This window comes from Microcebus murinus, chromosome 5 (assembly GCF_040939455.1).
Source record: "Microcebus murinus isolate Inina chromosome 5, M.murinus_Inina_mat1.0, whole genome shotgun sequence".
Classification (NCBI taxonomy): domain Eukaryota; kingdom Metazoa; phylum Chordata; class Mammalia; order Primates; family Cheirogaleidae; genus Microcebus; species Microcebus murinus.
The window spans coordinates 20,505,155-20,529,394 of record NC_134108.1 but is presented as its reverse complement, the minus strand read 5'-3'; the positions used below and the strand labels follow the sequence as shown (position 1 = coordinate 20,529,394).

Below are 24,240 nucleotides of genomic sequence, written 5' to 3'. Positions count from 1 at the left end.
TAGTGGTCCTTTGTGATCATTGAATCTTGTCCCTTAGTTTGTAGATAAAGGATTAGAGGCCCAGGAACTTGAAGTGACTGCCCAAGGTCACCCAACTAGTTGCAGGAGTTTGGGGACTAGAATCCAGGACTCCTGACAACCATGTTGTGTTTTAGAAAACTTTTCAGAGGCAGCAGACAATGAAAAGCTTTGTTTCATATGAGCAAAGGGCGGGTGAAGATGAGAACGCCAGCCACAATGGTTCCATTCCGATTTGGCAGTGCATTTGGTTTGCCAGAATGTGGCCTGATCCCTGGGACCAGCCACACTTGCTCTAACAGGTGCCATCTTCCATCCTGAAGCTTAGGACAGAACAGCCGTGACTCTCTGGGCCTGTCCCCAGGAATGGAGGCCAGGACAACTGTTACAAGAGATCTAGAGTCCCACTGCCCCTCAGGGCCCTGGCATCCATTGAGTTTGTACAATGCCTGGGGGGCAGCAGTGGTCAGAGTCCTTCTAAACGACCTGCAAAATCTCAGCAATGTTCCACCTGTCATTGTGGGTGTTGTTATTTGGCTTCCCGTGCTGAGTCAAGAGTCTGAACAAATTGAAACTGTATTTAAATAACCACATTCTATCTACAAAAAAGAACTGCCCTGAAAGAACTCTTTGCCCCTACGCTAGATTAACTTTGTCCACTGAAGTCACTAACCTTTAAGTGAAGCCGTTGTTACTTGTTCTGGAAGGGACAGGGAGATGGGTGGGTGAGTCATCTAATGCTGTAGTCCCCAACCCCTGGGCCGTGGCAGGCATCACCACCTGAGCTCCATGCCCGTCCACACAAACATCCACCAGTCCACCCCCTGGTCTGTGGAAAAATTGTCTTCCATGAAGCCAATCCCTGGTGCCAAAGGGGTTGGGGACCGCTGATCTAATGGAAGGGAAGAGAGGCTTCTGCACAGGTCTCCATTTAAAACCGTAAGGTGTTAGTGGTCATTGTTTTGACCATTCATTCATTCGTTCATCCGTTACCTCATTTCATTTTCTTGTTTGGTTTATATTCCAATTCTGTCTGGAAAATGTTTGAGAAAACTTACAACAAAGAGCGTATATACTATAAATAAAACATGAATCAAGACAGGTTGCAGAGGAGGAGGAAATAGAGATTCGACCCATAAATTGTCGTATGAAATCTGTGTTAGAGTCAAGTTTTACCCTGACTTTTCTAACAACCAGGATTAGAAAAGGAATACACAATTCCTAGTTATCAGAAAGGAGAAAAAAAATCCAATTTCTTCAAGAGAGATTAAGTGTTGCTATTCCGGGGCTCTTGGCATTAGTAAACACTTTTCTGAGACTTTCGTGCACTGATTACGAAACCGGCAACCCAAGGCACGCCCTGCCTCCCCTCCCTTTCGGTGTCCTTGCTGCAGGCCACCTGGAACATTGAGAAAACACGTTCTTAGTGTTGTCACCAGCTCCCTCCGCACATGTCAAGGCCTGGCTTGGGGTAACGGCTTTAGTTCGGGTTTAGTTTGGTTGAAATGATGTCTAGCACAGCTCCAGGATTTTCAGATTTGTAAGGCCAGGAGTAGGGATCTTAGGGAGGGTCAGCAATCGAGTGGGGCTGTGGCCACCCACTGTCCACCAGCACGCCTTTCCTTCTCCTCAAGGTTCCCCGAATCCTTTATCGATCCCTTCTCTGCTGTGTCAAGGGACTGTTTTGAACAGAGCATTTGGAGGGAATAGAGTTCTGCAGAACACACTTTGGGAGATGTTGACTCAAAGGATTAGTAGGTGACAAGCCTACATGTTAATTTTACACACCTTCTTGGCCCCTGAAAGAGGAATGGAGCTCGTGGTTGCATAGACATGTAGGGTTGAGGAAGTCTAACATAACACATGCAAGACGAATTCTACAGAGGCCTCGCTCCTAGGCTTCTAAGACCTGTTCTGAAGTTGTATTAGGAATTTAAATTTCTTCCAGAAGAGGGAAGAATCAGTGTTGAGATTGCCATCTCTTTACATGCCTGTGAAAATTGTCCGTTCTTAACTTCTTTCTCTGGCCTCCCAAGATGGGTTTTTCCGTGGATGTACCAGAACCCTCTGGAATTTGTGAGTATGGCATGTAGTGTAAGCATATGCAATCTAAGCATACACTGCATGTCCATAGAGTCACGTGCTTTAGAATGCATCATTGCCAAAGATAGAAATATTTCAGAGTGAGAAATGGCCTATAGTTGGTGTGGAAGAATATGTCTGGATTCCTGGCCAACGATTACCATTGGGAAGAGTAGGGGCAATGGCTGGGCTGAAGCACAGGCTGGAAGCATTTGCCCTCGTCCTCGCTGTGTTGATTTGACTCCAATGACATTTTTGTAGGCAACTGAAAAACACTGGGGTTTGAGCCCCCACGTGAACAGAAGGAATATGCTCAATTCTGCTTGGAATGTTTTTCATAATTATTTTAAGCAATGACTCGATTCTTACTTGTGCTTATTCTTTTTAAAAGTATTAGAAAGGAAGATATCCACAAGACAAAGTAGAGAGGAGCTGATAAGAAGGGGAGTTCTTAAGGAATTGCCTGATCAAGGTGAGGAAATTAATCATACATTTAAAATAATTTGATCCTTCATTCTTTGGTCTTTCTTTTAATTTTCTTTTGAAATTTAAAATGATCGTGGTCTCTGTCAGATGAAGCAGTGAGTAAGTAACGTACTGTGAGAACCTTGCTTTCATTCTCGATGCCTTTGTGGGCTGCAGGGAATCCAGGGTATTACAGAATAGAAATCCAGTGGCTTTTCTGGTGAATCTGTCACCATATGTCACTTATCTAAACCCTAAACGCTATGAAGGTACATCTGTGGCTAGTAATTCAGATGAGATACAAATGCTTATACGACTCCTTCTCTTCTCTGTTCTTGAGCTTCAATCTTTTTCTTCACATCAAACTCAATTGTTTGAGTAAATGCACAGTTTTAGCTTGGTTCGTGACTTATTCGTTTCTTAACACTACCGTTAAAAGAAAAGAGAGAAGAGAGATGGCAGACTTGCCTCAAATGTACAATCAATAAAGCATGAAAGGCCAAATTAAATTAATCTGCTTTCTGCATTCTTTCATTTTCCCAATATTGATCTCTTCTCATTTCTCTCAATCTAGTTGCCTCTCACTCTTTCACTAACAATGATTATTTCCAAGGTTGTTTTTTTTTTTCCTACCTTTAATCTTCTTTCCTTTTTTCTCTATCCTCTTAAGCAGGAATCTTGCTCAGAAAAGACAAGGGGATTAAATAGAAACCGAGATTGACCCTCAAAAGAAAATATCAATGTTCGTTATTTTTCCAAATAAATAATACCAAATGATTTTTATTGTTCTGACTATTATTAAAACTAAAGGACATTTTGTTGTAACATTGTTGATTTATCTCATGCCTCCCCCCTCCAGACATTTACTGGGATCAAGTATTATTATTACTTTTATGAGAATAAATAAGATACTATTAATTTGGAAATGAAATAATAGTACTTTCTCTTTTTTTGATATATGTTCCCTGCAAAGAACGTAACATTTTTGGGCATTTACTATTTATAAATCGAAATGATATACTTTTTCCAGCATCTAAATAATTCCAGAGTGGAACTGAGAAATGCTTTACTGTTTTACTCCTGCTTCAGAGGAAATAGGGAATTCTAGAGGGAATAATGCCATTTTTCTTAACCCCTCACAATTTTAGCTATTTTACTTTGGTTTCTTACCTGTCAAACTTTTCTCACTCTACTTTATAAATGAACTTTATGTCTTCCCTAATTTTCTGTTACCTTGAAGCTATTTCTTTCCTGTCTGAGAGTTTTAAAAATAAAAAAAAAATGCACATTTCTAACTTTTTAAAACTTAAAGGTAGGCTTGCAATATCAAAATTCATCTCTGTCCAATCTCTCTGGAGGCAGTAGAGAAATTACGTACCTGCTGAATGCTGAACACTGACCCATCAGCTTTATGGAGTGGGCCAGTGCATTCATTTGGCATCTTTTATTTGGAAATATTTTAAAGAAAGAAAAAAGTAGAAAGATTTACTAGTAAAACTGTTCATAAGTTCAAAGATAGAGATTAAAGGGCAATTTTTTTCCTAATTAAAATTTGTAGGTAGAAAAAACAGTTTACTTTTTCTAAAATCAAGTAGCAATGGTCAACATAAAGACATGCTTAGTGTTGCTTGGTTTTTTTTGTTAAACTATTTGCATCATAGACTACAATTTCTTGGGCCAACATATATTTATTTCTCAGAAATTGGACTCTATTTGACCTTCTTATTTAACTTTCATAGCTGAATGTTAAAAGTTTTGTTTTTTTTTTAAAGAAAAAAATAATTTTTAACCTAAACATAATGTAATAGTTTTAATGTTTGGGAAGTCATAAACCACTGAGTTCTACTTTCCACCTGTTGCATGGTTCCTATACAAAACCGTAGAAATTAGCTACGGTTGAAAGTTCCAGGAGATAAATCGAGTCCTTCTCCTTAACAGCTGAGGGCTGGAGAAAATAGTTTTCTGTCACTTTTCCCAAAGACCATTATCTTGAGAATTTCGATCTGGGAGCCTGGAAGCCGCTGTTCTTGGTGACAGCCTCCTCTCTTCTGCCAATGAAGATTCATTCTTTGCCTTGATCTTTTCGACCTTGCTTCGCTCTTAACAGTGCCTGTCAATCAAGCCCTTTATTCAGTGAGCCAGATAGACTTTATATCCCTCCAGATACCCTGGCTTTGACCTCATCCCTTCCTGGCCCATACCTGCACACCCAGCTTTTATTATTACTCCTTTAGATTCTCTTTTTCACACCAAGACATACCTTCAATCTAAAAGTCGGGCAATTTGTCTTATCTCCTGAGAAGTCCATGGTCTAGTCCAAAGTCACTTTTTACCTCTGCTTCTTTGCTTCTGCATTTTCCCTTTGCGTTCACATGACGGCACAGAGGTGTGTTTTGCCTTTTCCTCCTGCTGCTTACTTACAAACTTCTAATGAGTCACTCACCTTTCGCTCATACATGATTTCCTCCATATATCTGTTCCTCCTTTAACTATATCCCCAAATATTTACCAGAAAGAGATAAACTCCTTCAAACACTCATGCTCCCAATTTAACTAGTTGTTTCTGATTGTGCTTTATCTCTCATTTTACTTTAAGCTTACAACTATTAATATTTTCTGAGTTTTCTCTTTCCTTTGCATACAAATGCTCCCATGAGACTTGTTGACCTGGCCTCTTATTGTCACCTGTCCTCTAGCTCAGCATTTTTTCTTGCCTTTTTTTGCTGTGTTTTTATTTTACTAACATACATACAGTATATCAAGAATTTAACTTACTTTAATTCTAAAACAAATTTCTTAGCCCACAATATTAGAAAACCTTTTTAATACACACACCAACTAGTTAATAACTTCAGTTCTCCTCTATTTTATTTTTGAATTCCATATTTGTCACAAACATGTCTCTTTCTCTATAGTTGTTTTCATATGCACTAGCTTTATTTCATGCCTCGAAGTATATTTTCACATTCTTGACTATTTTTGTCTGTCATATGATAATCCAGTTGCTTCTTGTGTCACAACTATTTAATGTTCTCTCTAGCTGTTTTGTTCTAAATTTTAAAAACCTGTTATTTAATTTACTAAAAAAATTTTAACATAATAATAGAAATTATAAAATAGAATTAAATCATCATTAACATGACTTTAACATATTTTTATTACCAACTAAAGTCAAAGAAAAACAAAGATAAATTTATATTTGAGTTACCTAAAATCTGAGAACTTTTATATAAAGAAGTGGTTTTCTATTTTGTTTGGAATTTTCCATTCTTTGTTCATTTTTATTTTATCTGGACACATTGTATCCTCCCCTCCCCTTTTTACAGCTAATTTCTTGGGATCCAATAATAGGAATTAAGAAACTTTGGGGTTCTTTTTTGTTTGAGATATATTCTTTAAAAAAATTACACTTTAATTTGACTGAAATAGTTAAGATTCACTTGCAATGGCATTGCTTAAATTATTATCTATTTTAGTTTTACATAGGACTCAGGTTCTTGAGAGTTATATGACTAAGCAACAATTGCTTGTTCATTCTGAGCATGACGTAATTCCATGGCATGTGTTTTACTTATAAAAATGTCATGCCTGTTTTTGTCAAGAAGGTTGAATAGGTTTTATTTCCAAGCCACAGCAGATCAATCATATATAATGAAAATTTGGGAAATAGTCTCTGTTTTATAATGATTACCAAAATTAATTACCAAGATTAATCAAAAATTCCATAGAAACAGCTCTTATCATGCATTTCTTCAAGTTTGCTAAGTCAAAATTTCAATTCATTTATTTTTCTTTTACAATGGTAGCAAAGCCTCTGAAATTTTTCCAGATATGAAGTAGGGTTAATCTTTTTAAGCATCACTGAATTAAAAATTTCCAGAAAATCTCTTTCACCTTAGAAACCCCTGGGAATTATGAAAGTTTGGGGGTTAAAACTAGTTATTTATAATTTAGATAATTATTCAAAATTTTATTTTCAACTGATGTTTTAAAATTCCTCTGTGATTACTTTTTTCTGTGTTTTTTTTTCCCAAATTATTATTAGGCCTACTTAACTTTTCTATCAGTTATATATAATAATTACCTGAGTGCATTTTAATCTTTTTGTAAATAAGAAAACAAAAATAAAATTAGCCTTGCTACCATCTTTTCCTTGAATATGAGGTTACAGTTATATTACTGTGTAAAATTAGCACACCTTATATGTAATATACTCTAAAAACAGTGGTACTTAGAAATTTTCATATTCTCCCATCAATTGTTTGTGTATGTAATTACATTTCATGTTATTTGTGTATTTGCATTCACCTTGTGTTTTGGGTGCTTGTTAAAATGTTTATTCCATTTTCCAGATTATTCCTTTCACCATTCCGTTTCTGAATGCGAAAGAAACACTTAAGTATTGACTTCAACCAAACCTAAGCCCTGGAACAGAGGGACTCTGCTGCCCTGGGATTGTGCAGTTAGGATAATCATTCCTACTGTCTTGAATGGCACACGGATATTCCTTCCATAGTGGCTTTCCCCAGCACTAAGGACTTTCTAGCTCTTTCGTTTTGAATAAATTATTTGGCGAAACAGTGCAAGATGTATTCGGTTCCCATGCACTGAAACGTGAACCCAAATCCTACCATCCAAGTAACTGGAAAACTTGATTTTAAGAAAGCCATCAAGTTAGACATCTAGGTGTTTCTTTCCCCTTTTAGATGGAGATGTAACAGTTAACTTTGAAAATTCAAACGGGCACATGATACCCATCGGAGAGGAGTCTACCCGAGAGGAAAATATAGTAAAGTCTGAAGAAGGTAATGGCTCTGTATCTGAAAAAACACCACCTCTGGAGGAAAAGGCAGAAGATAAGAAAGGTAAAATAAAAGAGAACCTGCATTATTTACTTTAGTACAGCTCAATGTCTAGAACCAGGTCTTGGGCTCTAAATAGCAACTCTAAAACCAGCAGATTCTGCAGAGAGAAGGTTTATAAATACAAAGAAGAGAGAAATGATAACTAGTGAAGACAAATGGGATGATTTTCTCAGGTAGATGCATCTGTGTTTTTAAGCACATTATTTGATTTTTTATTATTAAACAGGGTTAACTAAAGGTAATAATCTGAAGGAGTAGCCTTTTTAATCATTAGAGATGTTTGAGAATATTATCCTTTTCTTAAGAGCTTTTTCTCAGGATCTTTAAAAAAAAAAAGTGAGAAATTTGAACATCTTTCTCTGCTGGTTACACCCGGCCCCTGTGGGCAGCTCAGCATGGAGGAATATCAAACCCCACATGGCTCTTTCAGCCCAGCACTTTCTCTCCAGCAGTGGGAACTTGGCAGGCCACATCCACACTCCCAATATCGTAGGTTCTAGACATTTCTGAGAGAGACCCAGGAATAGTTCCCAGAGATGCCAAGACTTTGGTTGCTCTGTTGGCTGATTGCCACACACAGCCCCTGCTCTGAGGGATTTGCCTGTGCAGTTGGCTATTTCAAAATGTGCCAGCGGCAGTTATGTGATTCCCTGAAGGCTTCCTTATAGACCTTGGTTTCTAAAGTGAATATGCTCTGGTAAGGGGAGATACCTGCAAAAGACATGTCTATCAGGGACCCCCAGAACCTCCACCAATTTTTGGTCATGGATTGATTACATCCCAATACCAATGCTAGAATGTGCAGGAGGAAGCTCAGGGCTTCAAATTTATGCAAACCTGAGCTGAAATTCCCATAAGGTAAGATTTTGTTGGGAGATCTTAGATGACTCCACGCAGCATAGAAAGGAATCCTCAGAAAATAGACTATTTCCTGTTTTATAATGTCTGCCTCTGAGTTGGATGGCCAAATTTTGTCAAACCTAGTTTGAGTTCTGTAGGCATTTTGAGAACGCTTAGGAACTTCTCTTGCTCCGTTGGCACCTAAATTCTCCAAAAACAAAGGGAACAAGAGTATTTGATGGTCCTATTAAGGACACAGCTGTAACTTAAAATCATTTTCTCTGGAAGTCTATAACCGTTTATTATTTGCATATAAATTAGTCTTTAAAAGCCTTAGGGACCAGGGGTGGTGGCTCACACCTATAATCCTAGCACTCTCGGAGGCTGAGGCAAGAGGCTTGCTTGAGCCTGAGAATTTGAGGTTGCTCTAAGCTATGATGAGGCCACTACACCGTTGCCCAGGCAACAGAGCAAGAGACTGTCTCAAAAAAATTATAAAATTAAAAATCTATTCCTCTAATTCACCTACTCCTTTAGCTTGGAAAAAAAAGTTTTAGAAGCCTATGTTAATAATCTGTTGGAAATTCATTATTTTGCTTTATTTCATGGAGCTTACTTAGCCTTGTCCCATTGAAAAAACTAGTTAAGTGTATGAACACCAATTATGAGAAATTAATAAATTGTAATCATAATATTCCTGGAACATAAAGTACAATTAAATACAATTGAAAGGGATTTAGTTGAAAGTGTTAATGTAAGTAGTGACATTTTTTGGTTTTTGTTTGTTTTTAAGTCTTACTGTCCTGTCTCACCAAACTGTTAAATTTCAAATCCATCTGTGGTTTGTCCCTGGTGTAGACTTTTCAAGTTCAAGAGTCACATCCTTCATCATGTAACAGTGCCACTTCTGGTGCTCGCCTGGTCCACGTGGGGTGTCAGTCACTGGACTGGCCAGACTTCAAAGCAAGTGTTTCTTCCCTTATCAACATAATAAAAGTTGCGGACAGTTTGATGCGAATTCACCAGCAGGCTTTGATGTTCTAGAAAGAAGATGGCAGACCTTCTAGATCTGTGAATAGTTGAGGCATTTTTCTTTTCTTATTCTTTACTTAGAATTGGTACATTCAGTTCTTTCTGGTCAGATAAGTTCCGAAGGAACCCCTTGCTTGGCCAGGTGGTACCTAAGGCAACAGGAGTGCTGGCAGGGCTGACATGCCTCTAATGACACAGCATAACCCCTCCCATTGTATGGACAGTGCACATGCCACAGCCACCCTGATAACGAGAAGAAATGGGTATGAACCCACTTTCTGAGACTGAAAAGAGTATCATCCATAACTGACATTATAGTGTATTATGTTAAATATCAAATGCCTTATGAACAATTTATAAGTCAACAATTTATTTTTCTGGAAAGACATATTTAATTCTGAAAACTCACCTAAGATTCACTTTTGCCTCTGCTCCTCTTCTGGACTCACTCCTCGTGTGAGCTCACTATCATACAAACCCACCATCTCGTGATTTGATTCACCCTTTATTTGGGGAAACGGTGCTCCCTTTCCTTCTGCATTCAGGCAACTTGCTCAAGAGCATTGCTTTATCTGTTAATTGGCTATATTTGCAAAGCCACATCATATTCCTTTAAAATCCTAGAGACTTAAATCACTTTTGAGTTATTATAAAGGGCTTTCCATGAATTAACAAATGATGAAGACTTATTTGTTCCACAAAGAATAATGAGGGTCTACCGTGGTTAGACTCTACTGGGGGCTAGGAAAAGAGGAGTGAATGAAAACTGGCCTTTGCCCTCAAGCGGATCACGGCCTATGAGGAGACCAGAATGCAAACAGGCAATTGCGCTGCAAGATGCCAAGTGCCACCCAAGGCCCAAGTGCAGCGAGCCAGGGGAGCTTGCGGCAGGGGCCACCGCTGGTTCTCAGAGAAAGATATTTCTAAACTAAGACCTGAAGGATACAAGGAAGTAGTGGAGAGTGAAGGAGTGGAACAGCGCAGAAGAGCATTCTAGGCAAGGTGAAGAAGGCACGCGGTGCCTGGCCTTGCTCTCAGTATTGCTGAACTCCACCTTTCAAGTGGCAGGAGCCATGCGTGGACATCTGGGAAACAGCTTATCTTCCAGACGACACTGCTGTGACGCACGGTGTCCCTGTCCAGCCAGAATGAATAGGCAGCCCTTTCTTAACCTCCTCTTGAAATGATAATCCTCCCGTATACCATCCATTTATATCCTGCCTTCAGATCATATGATAATAGTAAAAAAATACAGCTCAACTTAATTCCTTACCTCCCAGATAGAAGTGAAGAGTCTGTTTTCTACTGGTTTGGGTGTCAATAACTAACAGCTGGTTAGTGACATTCACTGAATAGGCAGGGTGCTGAGAGCCTTGTGATCGATGGGATATAAAGTTTTAGACAAAAGAAGTTTGGAATTTAGACAGAAAAACATGCAATTTGTGCATTCACATGCACCCCCCCACACACAAACACACACACCAGAGTGACTGACACTCAGGGGTAGGTGATAGAGTTTGAAGAGTGAGGAGGCATGTGCCATCCTCCCAAGGAGTCAGAAGAAAGTCCATCTACTCCCCAGTAAAGATTGTCATTCCCAACTGTCATAGAGCCACCCATCTCCTTCTTCCCAAACCCAGAGGCTAGATGCTTTGGTGTATAACTTTAGAATGTAAAACCTTAGGCAGAAAGAAAAAAATATCCCTCAGTGATATGTGGTGAAGGGAGAGGATAGGACACGTGTGGGGCTCATAGTATGAAAGAGGGTTAAGATCGCAGGTGTTGCAGATGAGTTTGATCTGACCATGGACAGTATTGTTGGGCTTGGGCTCCACACGTGCCGGTATTATGCTAGGGGCTAAAACTACAAAGATGTATTTAAAGAATACACTTGGGCCCTATGTCTAAGTCAATGTATATTTGTAAATTGTATGTTAAAATAAATGTTTTAGGTGTGTATCCACCTGTATCACTCTCAACACTAACCAACTTTTCTGATGACCTGGACTGGTTCAGAACAGCCAGGTTTGGAGGGCCGCTGCGTATAATAATAAGCGGCTTAGCTGTGGAGACGAAATGTATAAACAGAAAGGCAAAAATTACAAAGTAGCCTCTGATAAATGTTGAATATGTGGCCCACACAATAAGGCCGAATGAGTTTAGAGGCGGGAAAGGTCGATTTGGGCCTCAGTGACTTGTGGAGTGTTTGATGGCTGAGGCAGGATAAAAGGTGAACTTTTATAGAAAAATTTTATTGATTTCCTATGGTAACTTAAGTCATTATTATGGTGGTTATATATGTATGGATTTTTGTGGGATGTGGTAAAAAAAAAAAAAAGATATTTACATCTCACACTCCCTAAGAAACAAAATAATAGAAATAATACTAAACTACGATATCTTCCAATATTAAAACCCTTTCTTGCTGCTTCATTTAATGGGAGGACATACCCAGTGAAGGCTTAGTCTTGTCCTAACACTGTCATATGTCTCTCATTGTGCCCCATTTTTAAAGAAGTGCTGCTTAGCTCTTTGGACCAGAGCCATATTTTAGTTGATTTTCCTTTCAATCAGTCACTATTAGAAAAAATGGGATGAGAATATATAAATGAACCTTCAGCATCTCCACTTTCTTTCAGTAGCAGGGGGCTGATACTCTTTTTCTGCCATTTATGCAAAATCTTGGCAGAGGCTCCTGTTCTTAGTTTTTATATGAATTTTAACTTTTGTCTTTTCAAAACCATTATTTGTGTTTGCATTATAAAACAAACCCAGATAACTTTTGGATTCTGTACCCTCTGTACCTATAGCTGTGACAACATTTGAGAAGGGCAGAGGAAGTTACTGTAGAACAGGAAGCTGCCACCGTACTGGGAGAGCTTGAGAACATTTTAGAAAATGGTTCATTTTTCAGCACATTGTACTTCACGTAAAAGATTCTCCAGAGTCTCCCTTAGCTTAGAAGAAATTGATTTTTTAACCACAGTAAGACTGAACACAAATCTTTTTCTGATTGATTGGGCTTGAGTTCTCGAAGGTAACTGGAGTCCCTTGGTTGCTGTGGCGGTCGGTCTTCACCCCACAGCAGGGAGAGTAACGTGCTCGTCTGCCACCCTCTGGGGGCCTTCAACTTTGTAACATTTGTCAAATTTAAATTTAGCAGTGAATGCCCACGTCATCATCCAGCAACCACAGATCCAAGGCTGGACCTAAGGCCCCTGACCTGTGGGCGTTTATACTCATCCTTGACGTAACTTCATCAAAGTAGCTTGTGTAACCCAGTTTTATCAAAGCAGTGATTAATGTACCTTGAGAGCACACCCCAGTTTGTCTTTCAGCCTTTGCTTTTACCCCAAACTTTGCTCTTTCTGGTACAGAACTCCACGTGGGGTCCCAAGGGCCAAGCAGCTACCCTTTGTATCACTGTTGTCACATGTCTTGCTCCTCGTTTGTATATGGTGTGTGTCTGTATCAGTCTGCCTCTGTTCACTTTCTCATTTATAGAGAACACTGAAAACCACTCTGAAACTCCGGCAGCTCCTGCTCTACCTCCTTCAGCTCCTCCTAAGCCTAAACCCAAACCTAAACCCAAAAAAACACCTGTGCCTCCAAAAGGGGCCACAACTGGGGCCAGCCACAAAGGTGACGAAGTGCCTCCCATTAAAAAAAATACCAAGGCTCCTGGTAAGCAGGCCCCCGTCCCTCCACCCAAGCCAACAAGCCGAAACACAACCCGAGAGGCTGGTGAGTATGCCCCCGGTGCCCTGCGGGGTTGAGCCTAGGGTGCTTGGCTCTGGGATGGGGCTAATTGTTTCTTCTAGGTGTGATGGTCTTTTGGGGTCTTAGGACATAATACCAGTGGGTTCAGCTTTGACACAAAGAATGCCCAGGAGATTCCTTTGTTGCTGCCTAGCAAAGAAAAGGCAACCAGCTGATTAGCTCACCTCCTTAGTTTCTGGGTGTACATACCTCTTTTCATCTTGAGTATCCACCATCTGCCTATGAGACCCAGTTGAATGACAGTGATCTGCTAGAACATTATTTAGACATTGGCTGACCTTCTGCTTATTTGAGTTTATGGGTGGCTTTTTGGCTTGGGTTTTCTTTCAAAATATCTTAGGTTTGCATATAAAAATATGACACTTATATCTTTGGCATATTTGCTAGATGTTACTGTGTTAAGTTTTCAGCATACGTAGTCATCTTCCCTTCTGATAAATGACAAAGGGTTTATACCATTTGGTTCAGCTCCACCCACCGACTTTCTACCACAGTCAGAACGATTTCGGTCTAGTTGAAAGTTACACACTTACTCCCCCGCCACCCCCCAGAGACTTCAGTGTCTCACATGGCAAAGCATGTGGTGTGGTGTGGTTACAAATTGCTATCACGGATCACCAGCAGATGTTTGACTGATCTGCAGTAACTTCATGCAAATATGTATCCAGCCTTCCTTGCCCGTCAGATATGCTTACTGCAAAGTGCAGCTCCCATTCTTCCAGTGAAGTGGAATAAAGATGCCTACCATGTCGTCTAACTTTTAAAAGGACATTAATCAGGCCGGGCGCAGTGGCTCACGCCTGTAATCCTAGCACTCTGGGAGGCCGAGGCGGGCGGATTGCTCGAGGTCCAGGAGTTCAAAACCAGCCTGAGCAAGAGCGAGACCCCGTCTCTACTATAAATAGAAATAAATTAATTGGCCAACTAATATATATAGAAAAGATTAGCCAGGCATGGTGGCACATTCCTGTAGTCCCAGCTACTCGGAAGGCTGAGGCAGCAGGATTGCTTGAGCCCAGGAGTTTGAGGTTGCTGTGAGCTAGTCTGATGCCATGGCACTCACTCTAGCCTGAGCAACAAAGTGAGACTCTGTCTCAAAAAAAAAAAAAAAAAAGGACATTAATCGAAATCCACAAGTTCAGTGGCTTTTCCCCATTATCATGTGCATATAAGTTCCCCTGTGCTATAGCACATGTTATTTTCCTTAAAATCAGCAGCAGCATTCTATCAGTTCACTCCCAGGATTTGCCCTGCTGTTGGTCTTTTTCCTCCTCATAATTTATCCCCATAATGCTCAAATTCAGAAAGTGGTTTAGTTGACGGTGTTACAGATTTCTGAATGCAAATGGCTGTCCCTCTCTTCCTGCCTTTGAACTTTAGCATCTGGGTCTCTTCTAATAAGCTCTAAAATGAAATGTTTCGGAATGATGCGTCTGCAGTGCCCATGGCCATCTCCTCAGGGACCAGCTGTCCTCGCCCATCAGCATTCATGCTTGGCGGGTTCTGTGTGTATTTCCCAAACTGCCCTGCACACCCTAGGAGCAGTGCTTGCAGGGAAGAAGGCACTGATCTGCTTCTTAAAAGAGAGCCGCAAACCATCACTCTGTCGCTGGGGATTAAGATCCTGTCCTGCGCACACTGCCCACTTCCTCATTCCCCACGTGGTGTCACCTCACCATGAACTTGGCATGGACTCTCTTTACTTCTCTCAGAAGAAAGCTGATGATTAACGCTAGAGCAAGGGACAGCTTTCATGAGAGATTTTGAGTTATTTCCAGATATTTTACTTGAAGATTTATTAATAGACTCATGATGTTCCTAAGAGAATAGTACAGACATTTTATTCATTGTATAATAAGAGGCCCAGCAGGCCCTCGGTGTAAATAAGAATGTGGCTGTTCCAGGGACTATCACAAAGAAACAGAGGTGGCATTGAAGTACAACAACAAGCTCATCCTACAAGGATTCTTTGGTCAAATATTGATAATATCCAATACAGTAATCCTATTGATATTTCATGTGTAACCGTGTACAACTCTCTGCATGTTGACGTTTTATTTGAATAATGTTGATCTTTTGGAAAAGTTAGTTTAAATGCAGCTCTTGCTTTTTAGTCCAATGTTTTATATTTGTTAAAACAGCTATCAGGTAAGATTCTTCTTCTATTAGTAAGTTAGTATAAGTCTCCAGATAACCAGATATCAGTTTAGAACGTTCAACTGCTTTGCCAGGAAAGTAAAGTTAAATCTTCCTGAATTATTCTTTCTCGATGTTACACACTACTAACAACAAAAGTACTCAACCGTGGAGAGGTGGCATTTCTTTAAAAAAAAATCATGGTTTTAATTTAAAGTAATTTAGACAACATGGTTGGTTTCAGCAAAGTCCTGTCATTTTAGAAGATTCTTAAGAAAAAATGTAATATGGCTTGAATTGGCAGTCCAAACATTGAAAAAAAATATCTTTTTCCTTAAGCTAGGCGAAAATGAACTTTTCTGTTAGAAAAGAAGGCATTTTCTTTAAAAAAAAGTTTGAGAAGTGGTATGTGGAAGGGATTCTGTTTAACTTACCAAGGAAAATAATTGAGCATGTTTAGGCATCAAATCCTTATTATCTTTGCTGTGAAAAGTAAATTTAGAATGGTGTTAGCTTGAATGAGTTTGCTTAATGAGTTTGACTTGTAAGTAAGTGAAGGTTGTTAACTATAGAAATATATTAACCGGTCCAGATTTGGCGAAGGGGAATTCTAGTTATTATGTATATCTAAAATAATAAAGACTCCAAACCATAGGGACTCCTTTTAAGCCTGGATCCTGTTGCTGAATGAGATTGGCTTCTCTCATATATCAGAATTAATGAAGTTTTACATCTCATTGTCTTCCTCTCTTAACCCTCTCTCAAAGTCAATGAAGTTATAACTGGAGGTAAGTTACAGTAGCATCTGTATGTACGTGGATTGGCTCCACAGTGTGAACAAGATATTTTCTAATAGATCTATGAAAGATAGTTCAACTTCTCATGAAAAAGAAGGAACGTACAACATTGTAATAGAAGAAACAATTAGGAGAAATGTATAGATCATAAAGATCACAAAACAAAAGAGTAATCTCATAGGAGTTTAAATGTATATCCTAAGATGACATAAAGAAAAGGGTAATTAACCTTTTTTTCTTGAAAATGATTTGGTTGAACGTGGCCCTATCTAGAAGTAGGCAAATATACCAGGATAATCCTTTGATGAAGATCCTCTTAGAACGTAAACCACATAAACCTAAGGGCGATTACATTTGCAAAGAAGGGGTCAGAAGACCTTAGAATGATATTCTTTCCATTCAAATTATTTAGGTGCTACTCATGTAAATATTTTTTGTAAAAAGGAAGTTTTTCCTGTCTTGTGACATTTTGAAGGGCACTTGTCTTTCCTGCGTGACATGTGTTACCTGTGTCCCATCGCTACTGCAGATGGAAGTATGGACCAGCATGGCGAGTTTTTCCAGAGCTGTGGGAACAGCTGGTTTGGAGTTTGCTCTTATTTTTTTTCCAAACAGGGTCTTGCTGTGTCACCCAGGCTCGAGTGCAGTGGTGCAATCATAGCTCATTGCAACCTTGAACTCCTGCACTCAGGATCCTCCAGCTTTGGCATCCCAAGTAGCTGGGACTACGGGTGCTCACACTGTGCCCAGCTGATTTTTTTTTTTTTTTTTCTGTAGAGACGAGGTCTCACTATATTGCCCAAGCAGATCTTGGACTCCTGGCTTCTCCTGCCTTGGCCTCTCAAAGTGCTGGGATTGCAGGTGTGAGCCACCACACCCAGGCTGGAGTTTGCTGTTTTAGCAATAGAATGAATGAATGTGCTTTTGACCCAGAAAGGAGCTAGTGATATATACCCCAGCCTCTTCTGAATGTGGGTCAGCATTCCACTCCCAGAGAGACATGAGAGAACATGCATAATTTACGATGAGCCCAATTGTGTACCACACCAGCTAGCTACTGGCGTCTGTTCTCTACCCGCCATGATAGCCCTTCTTCAGAGAATACAGAGCTTTTTCAGGTGACCCATAGGACAAGGAACTGAGGATTTCCCTTTGGCTGGCCCAGGTAAAGACTAGAGGAGGGAGAAGACAGAGGACGCTTGTCCCTCAGAGTTTTGCCATAAGTATCACTTGCTCCCTCCTAGATTGGGGGCAGAAAACAAAACCATTGTCATTATCAGCCTATTTTCTCTCATTCATTTGTTCAACAAATTTTAAAGGGACTATTTTAAATGCCATTGACAATTACAGTTTGGTTACTTTATTTTAAAAAGCATCCTATCCTTTGAGTTTTAATACAGAATCTCTCTATTGTAGCTGGTTCCTCTCATTCAAAAAAACCAAGTGGCTCCAAAGCATCAGCTTCACCATCTACTTCGTCCACCTCCTCTCGTCCCAGAGCTTCAAAGGAGACAGTTTCTAGCAAAACAGGGACAGTGGGGACTACAAAGGGCAAGAAAAAAACTGGCAAGCAGCCAACGACTTCTCGCCTGTCCTCGGACACAACCACTTGTGGGGTATCCGACCTTACGGGGGAGCCTCCGGAGAGCGGAGCGGAGGGCGTCCCACCCGAGCAGACTGCCTCTGGGGCTGAGGAGCAGACCGCCGGCAAATCCAAGTCTGGGGTCCCCCCGCCCCCTGTGGCTCCAGCACCTTCTCCCCCCTCCTCCCCTCTCCCTCCCGAGGATCAGTGCGTTGTCGCCCCCGACACTCCACTCGTCCTGGTCAGCGTGGGAGCCGACCTGCCCGTCTCTGCCTTAGACCCAAGTCGGCTTCTTTGGGCTGAAGAGCCGACGAACAGAACCACTCTCCACTCAGGCCCCGGCTTAAGTGACAGCAGAGAAAGCGCAAAATGGTGAGTCGGGCACAAACCCCGTGTTCTGCTGAGTACCAGAGTTCACTGATGCTCTCTGTTGGAAACGAAGGAACCTGGTTTGCTTTCTTTTATAATTTAACCTACTGGGCCGGGCGTGGTGGCTCACACCTGTAACCCTAACACGTAGGAAGGCCGAGGCGGGCGGATTGCTCGAGGTCAGGAGTTCGAAACCAGCCTGAGCAAGAGCGAGACCCCATCTCTACTATAAATAGAAATAAATTAATTGGCCAACTAATATATATATACATATATATATATAGAAAAAATTAGCCGGGCATGGTGGTGCATGCCTGTAGTCCCAGCTACTCGGGAGGCTGAGGCAGGAGGATCGCTTGAGCCCAGGAGATTGAGGTTGCTGTGAGCTAGGCTGACGCCACGGCACTTACTCTAGCCTGGGCAACAAAGCAAAGCTCTGTCTCAAAAAAAAAAAAAAAATTTAACCTACTAAATGTTAGGTGTGCACACGTATGACTCAGGCATTGGTTTTTCAGAGCCCTTGCCCTGGAATGCCTGGGACTGCTGAAGGACATGACATTAGTAGTGCTGATAAACACCATTTCACATCTGTGCTTTTCACATACCTTTAGAAACTGCTTCAGCACTGCTGGGTGGTCCTTGTTTTTGTCCCTAGAGACTTCCCTTCTCTTTCCTCACAGTTTTTATTTTAAAGCTTTACCCCTTGGGTCCAAATTGCTCACCCACTGCCGCCCACCTCATTTCAGCAAGTGACTTAGCCTTCTCCTTCTCCAAGGGCACGATGACCATCAGGAAAGGACTCTCAAATTCGAACTCCTTTTTCTCCAACTAGAGTGGCCCCTTTAATTCCCCACCTGTTACCTCCTCTTCTAGGGCTTCGAGACAGACAGAATTGGTTATTGTGTCTCCTATACTCAGACAACCTCTTTTTTCCTACCTATGGGACAGAATAGCCAACACATCTCATTTATCGCTGTGTCCCCAGCAACATGTTCAGAGTCTAGTATGCTGTAGGCACTTAGAAAGTGCACAGTGAATTGTTGAATGAAGGTGAAAAAGTGAGCGAAGGTGGTTATAGGAAAGTCAGCCTACTTCAGTGTGGTGGAAGCTGTATTGAACATGAGATGACCTTGGTGCTAGATTTTGTAAATTGGATATTAATGGAAGATAAAAGGTAGTGGTCAAGTAGGCTTCATTTCTCTTAAGAAGGTGATCAAACAAAATGAGCCAAGGAACTTGATGTTGCCCCACCACCACCCAGTTTCCCAGACCAGAAACTGAGGTTCATTTTAGGGTCCTCATTCTCCTTCCTTCTTTGCATCTTATCACTCACAAAGTCCTATAAATATTCTACTTACAGGTAAATAAGACATGTTAGCCCACCTGTCCACAGGTATGAAGGGAGGTCTGTCAGAGTATAGTAGACACAACAATCAGTTCTGTCTAGGGAAGGCTTGGAGTTCTTGATCCAAACTCTTCCGCCTATGTAAGAAAATAAAACCTGTATTTACTTCTCAAATCATTTAAAACATTCTGTTTCAAAAAACTGTCATATTAGACTTTTTCAAAAAAGTTTATTATATCAAAGTAGTTTCGATCAAGAGACTGAAATATCAACTTTAACTATTTAATTGCTGATAATAATAACCTTCATTCATTGAATACTTATTTAATGTCAGGAACTAAGCACTGTACATATATTATCATTTAATTTAGAGATGTCTTCCCTGAAGCATCCCCATTTTATACATAAGAAAACTGGCACTCAGATAAATAGTTTGTCCACGATTGCCCACTTAGCAGTGCCAAAGCCAGATTCTATGCTCTGAATAATGTTATAAGTTTTCCAGAGCAATTGCTTGTACTTCTATTTCTTTTGTGTTAGTATCTTGTTTCTTTGTTTTTATTTTTATCATTTTGAGCACCAAAATTTGAAGGAAAACCAAGGAAAGATAAATAAATGTCTCACTACAAATTAGTTTATTTGTTTGACATTTTAATAAAAGATAAGGGAAAAGCCAATATTGAAATGAATGATTATGGTGTCTGTCTTAGTCCATTTTGTGCTGCTATACCAGAATATCTGAGACTAGGTAATTTATAACAAACAAATTTATTGGCTCAATGTTCCAGGGGCTGGGAATTCCAAGATCAAAGTGCTAGCACTTGGCAAGGACCTTCTTGCTCTGTCATTGCTTGATGGAAGGTGGAAAGGCAAAGGGCCCACCAGGATGAACCTACTCTCATGAGCCCACGTAAATATGGCATTAATCTACTCGTGAGGGCAGAGCCCCCATGACCTAAACACCTCCTGTTACGCCCTACCTCCCAGCACTGTTGTAGTGGGGATTTACTTTTCAACACATGAATTCTAGGGGATGCACTCAAACCACAGCAGTGTCCTTAATGCTTCCAGCACACAAGAAGTATCTTCATTTAATCATAGTATTTTCCAGCATTGCAGTCACTTCCAGCATTTAGAACTGAATATTCATTCTTCCAGCATATAGTTTTTGCTTGCATTTTCTGTGCTGAGCAATGTAGTAAGTGCCAAAGATACAAAAATGAGCAAGACAGGGTAGTTGAAAGTAGTTTTTACCAAAATGTCATCTGGTATGCCCAGAAAGCATAAATGTTTAAGATAATGTCTGAATTTTGGAAATAGGTGGAGCATATGGGTTTATTGGTCAATATACTAAAGAATAGGGTACAACATGTAAAACACTTCCTTAAATAGTCTTAAGCATTCAGAAAGCTCATAGCCAAAGGTGACCCGACTCTGTCCAGTTCATCTCCCCAGGCATTCAGAGAGTGCACTCGATTGTGCTAGGCACCACCCTGCTGCAAAGGGGCTTGATAATCTGTCTTGAGCCCCAGTGTGTGAAGAATGGTCAGACAGAAGAGGTGAGTGTCTATTCTCCTTTTCTGCTGTATTATAATCAGAGGGCGAGAGCTCAGGATGTCATTCAACATTGAGGATACCTATAGTAGAGTTTCCTGTCAGTCAGGGTAGCTATTTTCTTAGAAGAGGTCATAGAGATTTTCTTCTCCATATATTCTTCAAAACTAAAAATTTAAATCGCAGTTCATTCTACAGGCATGGTTTGTGTTTGCTCTTGAATTAATGAACCTGGAGTAAGTAGTCTCTCAAATTTCCATCCAAATTCTTTCTTCCTTTTTCAAGTGGATATTTGAATTAGAATTTCTGGCTCTTAGTCACTTGCTTTACTTAGAACTTTCCCTGAGTTATGTTTAGTCAACTAATGTATGAAAATCTGTCATCTTATGAAAAGACTTCTGTTTGGAATACAAATATGAAAACTTGAACACCCTGACTGCCACACTAGAAAAAAACATTTTTTCCCCTTGGGGCTTTGGTGTTTTATTACAAAAATAGAATAACAACTTCAAAAACAAAATAATCTTTTCAAATTTAATGAAAAATTTGTTATTTTTTATTGTTTTCTGTGCATGAGTTACATACAACTTGAAAAATAGTTCATGCCACTCTGAAAGTAAAGAGGCATGTGAATAACATATGCTTCACCAGGCCCTAGGCTCAAAACTAGTGTGAGTTAAATACAACTCACATGGCAGTTAATGTTAAGTTGGGCAAGTGGCTATGTATAAAAATACCTATCTCTTGTCCCATATTATAGGCTACTATTTGTTAGGCTTCCCTTCACTGGCATGGCAGCTTCTTCAATAACACATATATCCGGGATAATATAAGGCAGAAATTATTATAATAACCCCATTTGAAGGCCATATCCAAAAGTGTCTTGACTCTGTTCAGTTCATTTCCACAGACATTTACAGAATGCACTACATTGTCCAGGAACCCTAGGGAAAATAATGAGAGCTAAGTGCTGAGTAGACTGATACAAATTTGGAGTATATTTAATATTAGATATAATTTTAACATTAATATAACTTATAATATTAAGTATAAAATAATGTGTAATATAACATAACATTTAATAGGTAGAATGGATTTGCTACTTTGGTTAGGCAACTCATTCATGGCCTTCCTCAGTTCCATGAACTATAAATCATCTACCCTCCTTATTTAATACTATAGAACAACTTGTAAGTTATAAAGGTATGCTGAACTCTTTGAAAACTGCAAAACATTATAAAATACAAATGGTGAGATAAAAATAATAATCAATATCATAATAAATTAGTGAACAGCCACTTGACCAAATAAGTCTCAGGTATCTTTTGTCCTGCCATCCAGAATGTATCGTTAATTGGCATGTCTTTTAAACATGCTGTGGTCACCCATAATGGCAGACTGTTCAAACAAGAATGGCTTCCAGTGGCAATCAACTAAAAATCCAGACTGTGGAAAAGTTTTCCCACAAATATAGACCTTCTCTTATTTAAGATGAAATTTCACGCTGTATAAAACAATATGGTCATACTCTGGTTTCTCTTCAGATCATATAAATCTTTCGCCTTTTAAAACAGTATGGTGGTTCCTCAAAAAATTAAAGGTAGAGTTACTGTATGACCCAGCAATTCCACTTCTGTGTATATAGCCAAAAGAATTGAAAGCAGGGACTTGGATTTGTACAGCAGTGCTGGTAGTATCATTATTCACAATAGCCACAAGGTGGAAATGACCCAAATGTCCATTGACTAATGAATGGATAAACAAAATGTGGCATACACATATAGTAGAGTGCCATTCAGCATTAAAAGGGAAGGAAATTCTCATACATGCTACAATATGAATGAACCTCGAAGACATTATGCTAAGTGAAGTTAAGTCAAACACAAAAGGACATTATATAATTTTATATAATTTATAAAATATATATAATTTACATAATATATATTATATATTTATATGAAATAATTTATATAATATATATAATTTTCTTTATCCAAGGTACTTAGTCAAATTCATAGAGACAGAAAGTAGAATGGTCTCGAAGGGCTGCTGGGAGGGGTCATGGGGATTTATTCCTTAATGAATACAGAGTTTCAATGTGGGAAGATGAAAAAGTTCTGGAGATGGATGAACTATACACTTAAAAATGATTAAAGTGGTAAATTTTATATTATATATATTTTAGCAATAAAAATGAGATTTCATATTTCCTCTTTTGAGAATAAGAATTTAGTCTGTCATATTTTTCTAATAAGTGAAAAATAGAGAATTTTGAGACTGCTTAGGCTTTTAACTACAAAGTAGAATTTTAAATACCTCATATTTTGATAAAGTTTACCTGTGTTCATTATTCAAGAAGTTTTTGTTTTGTTTTGTTTTTAGTTACTGAGAGCAGCAGATGCGTGCTTTGCACGGTTTAGTCTTTGGCTCTCAGTCATGTGACATCCAAATTGGAATACTTCTATTTATACCAGAAGGCAGTCTGGGGGATCTTCTGAGTCTTAAAATGAAGATTACGTTGTTTTTGATATGATATGTTTTTGATGTAAAGCACTATTTTTTATTCTAGTCTTTGAAAATTGTCAATCTTTATATATTTATTGTAACTCTTTAAAGCAGAGACTCTCACCAAGCTAAATAATGGAAAATTATTGTGTCTTCGCACATCACTTTTCTTCTAAAGAATTCGTTTAATTTTCACACTTTCCATCTTCTGTTGTTACTGTCGTCCCATAAGAGGGTTTTACAAATGAAGAAATGAAAGCACAGAGAGGATAAATGATTTTGGACTGTTGACACACTGGTTGGGGTGGAAATATGTTGAATTCATATATTAATGAAAGAAATACTTTTCTATGCCACCACCATTCTGGGTGCTGGAATGCAACACAATGTGAGTCCTACTTGTCAAGGGACCTGCAGGTGTGGAGAAGGCAGACAGGTAATAGGTTATCAAGGTGGAGTATGTCACAAACTCCAGTGGGGTTGTCCTCAGGTTACCATGGAGCAGATACGGTGGGGCAAGGAATTAAACTGAAGGCCCTCAAAAGATTCCTGAACGAGTCAAGGCTTAAGCTAAGACGTGATAGATAATCAGAAGTTAATACAGGTCAAACAAAAAATGTAGACAAAGTCAAATATCCAGGAGCTTCTGGCTCTTAATTCTTTCCACTGAACCCCCATTGCTATGGAAAAATAAATTTGCAAAACAGAGTGTTACCATATTCATTTACTACATGCATTAATATTAGACACCGTGTAGTCAAGCTTTTTAATTTCACAGATGAAGAATGTAAATCCTTGAGATTTAAGTCACGCAGCACTGCTCCTCCATTTCAGTGACGTTAGCCTGGCCCATGTCTGGTGTCTCCTTTC

At 39.5% G+C, this 24,240-nt stretch overlaps 1 protein-coding gene across 5 annotated transcripts in view; it reads left to right on the top strand.

The window, feature by feature from the left end:
- Positions 1-24,240, top strand: part of PHACTR2 (phosphatase and actin regulator 2) — a 249,735-nt gene that overhangs the window by 185,108 nt on the left and 40,387 nt on the right. For 3 of the 5 annotated variants that reach the window (XM_020287240.2, XM_012752407.2, XM_012752397.2), the window contains exons 3-6: positions 2,492-2,572; positions 7,272-7,430; positions 12,807-13,046; positions 17,432-17,969. In XM_020287240.2, coding sequence (XP_020142829.2) covers positions 2,492-2,572; positions 7,272-7,430; positions 12,807-13,046; positions 17,432-17,969 — 1,018 coding nt within the window. The remainder of the gene's footprint in view (positions 1-2,491; positions 2,573-7,271; positions 7,431-12,806; positions 13,047-17,431; positions 17,970-24,240) is intronic. The other 2 variants (XM_076002909.1, XM_076002910.1) reach the window with 2 other exon arrangements.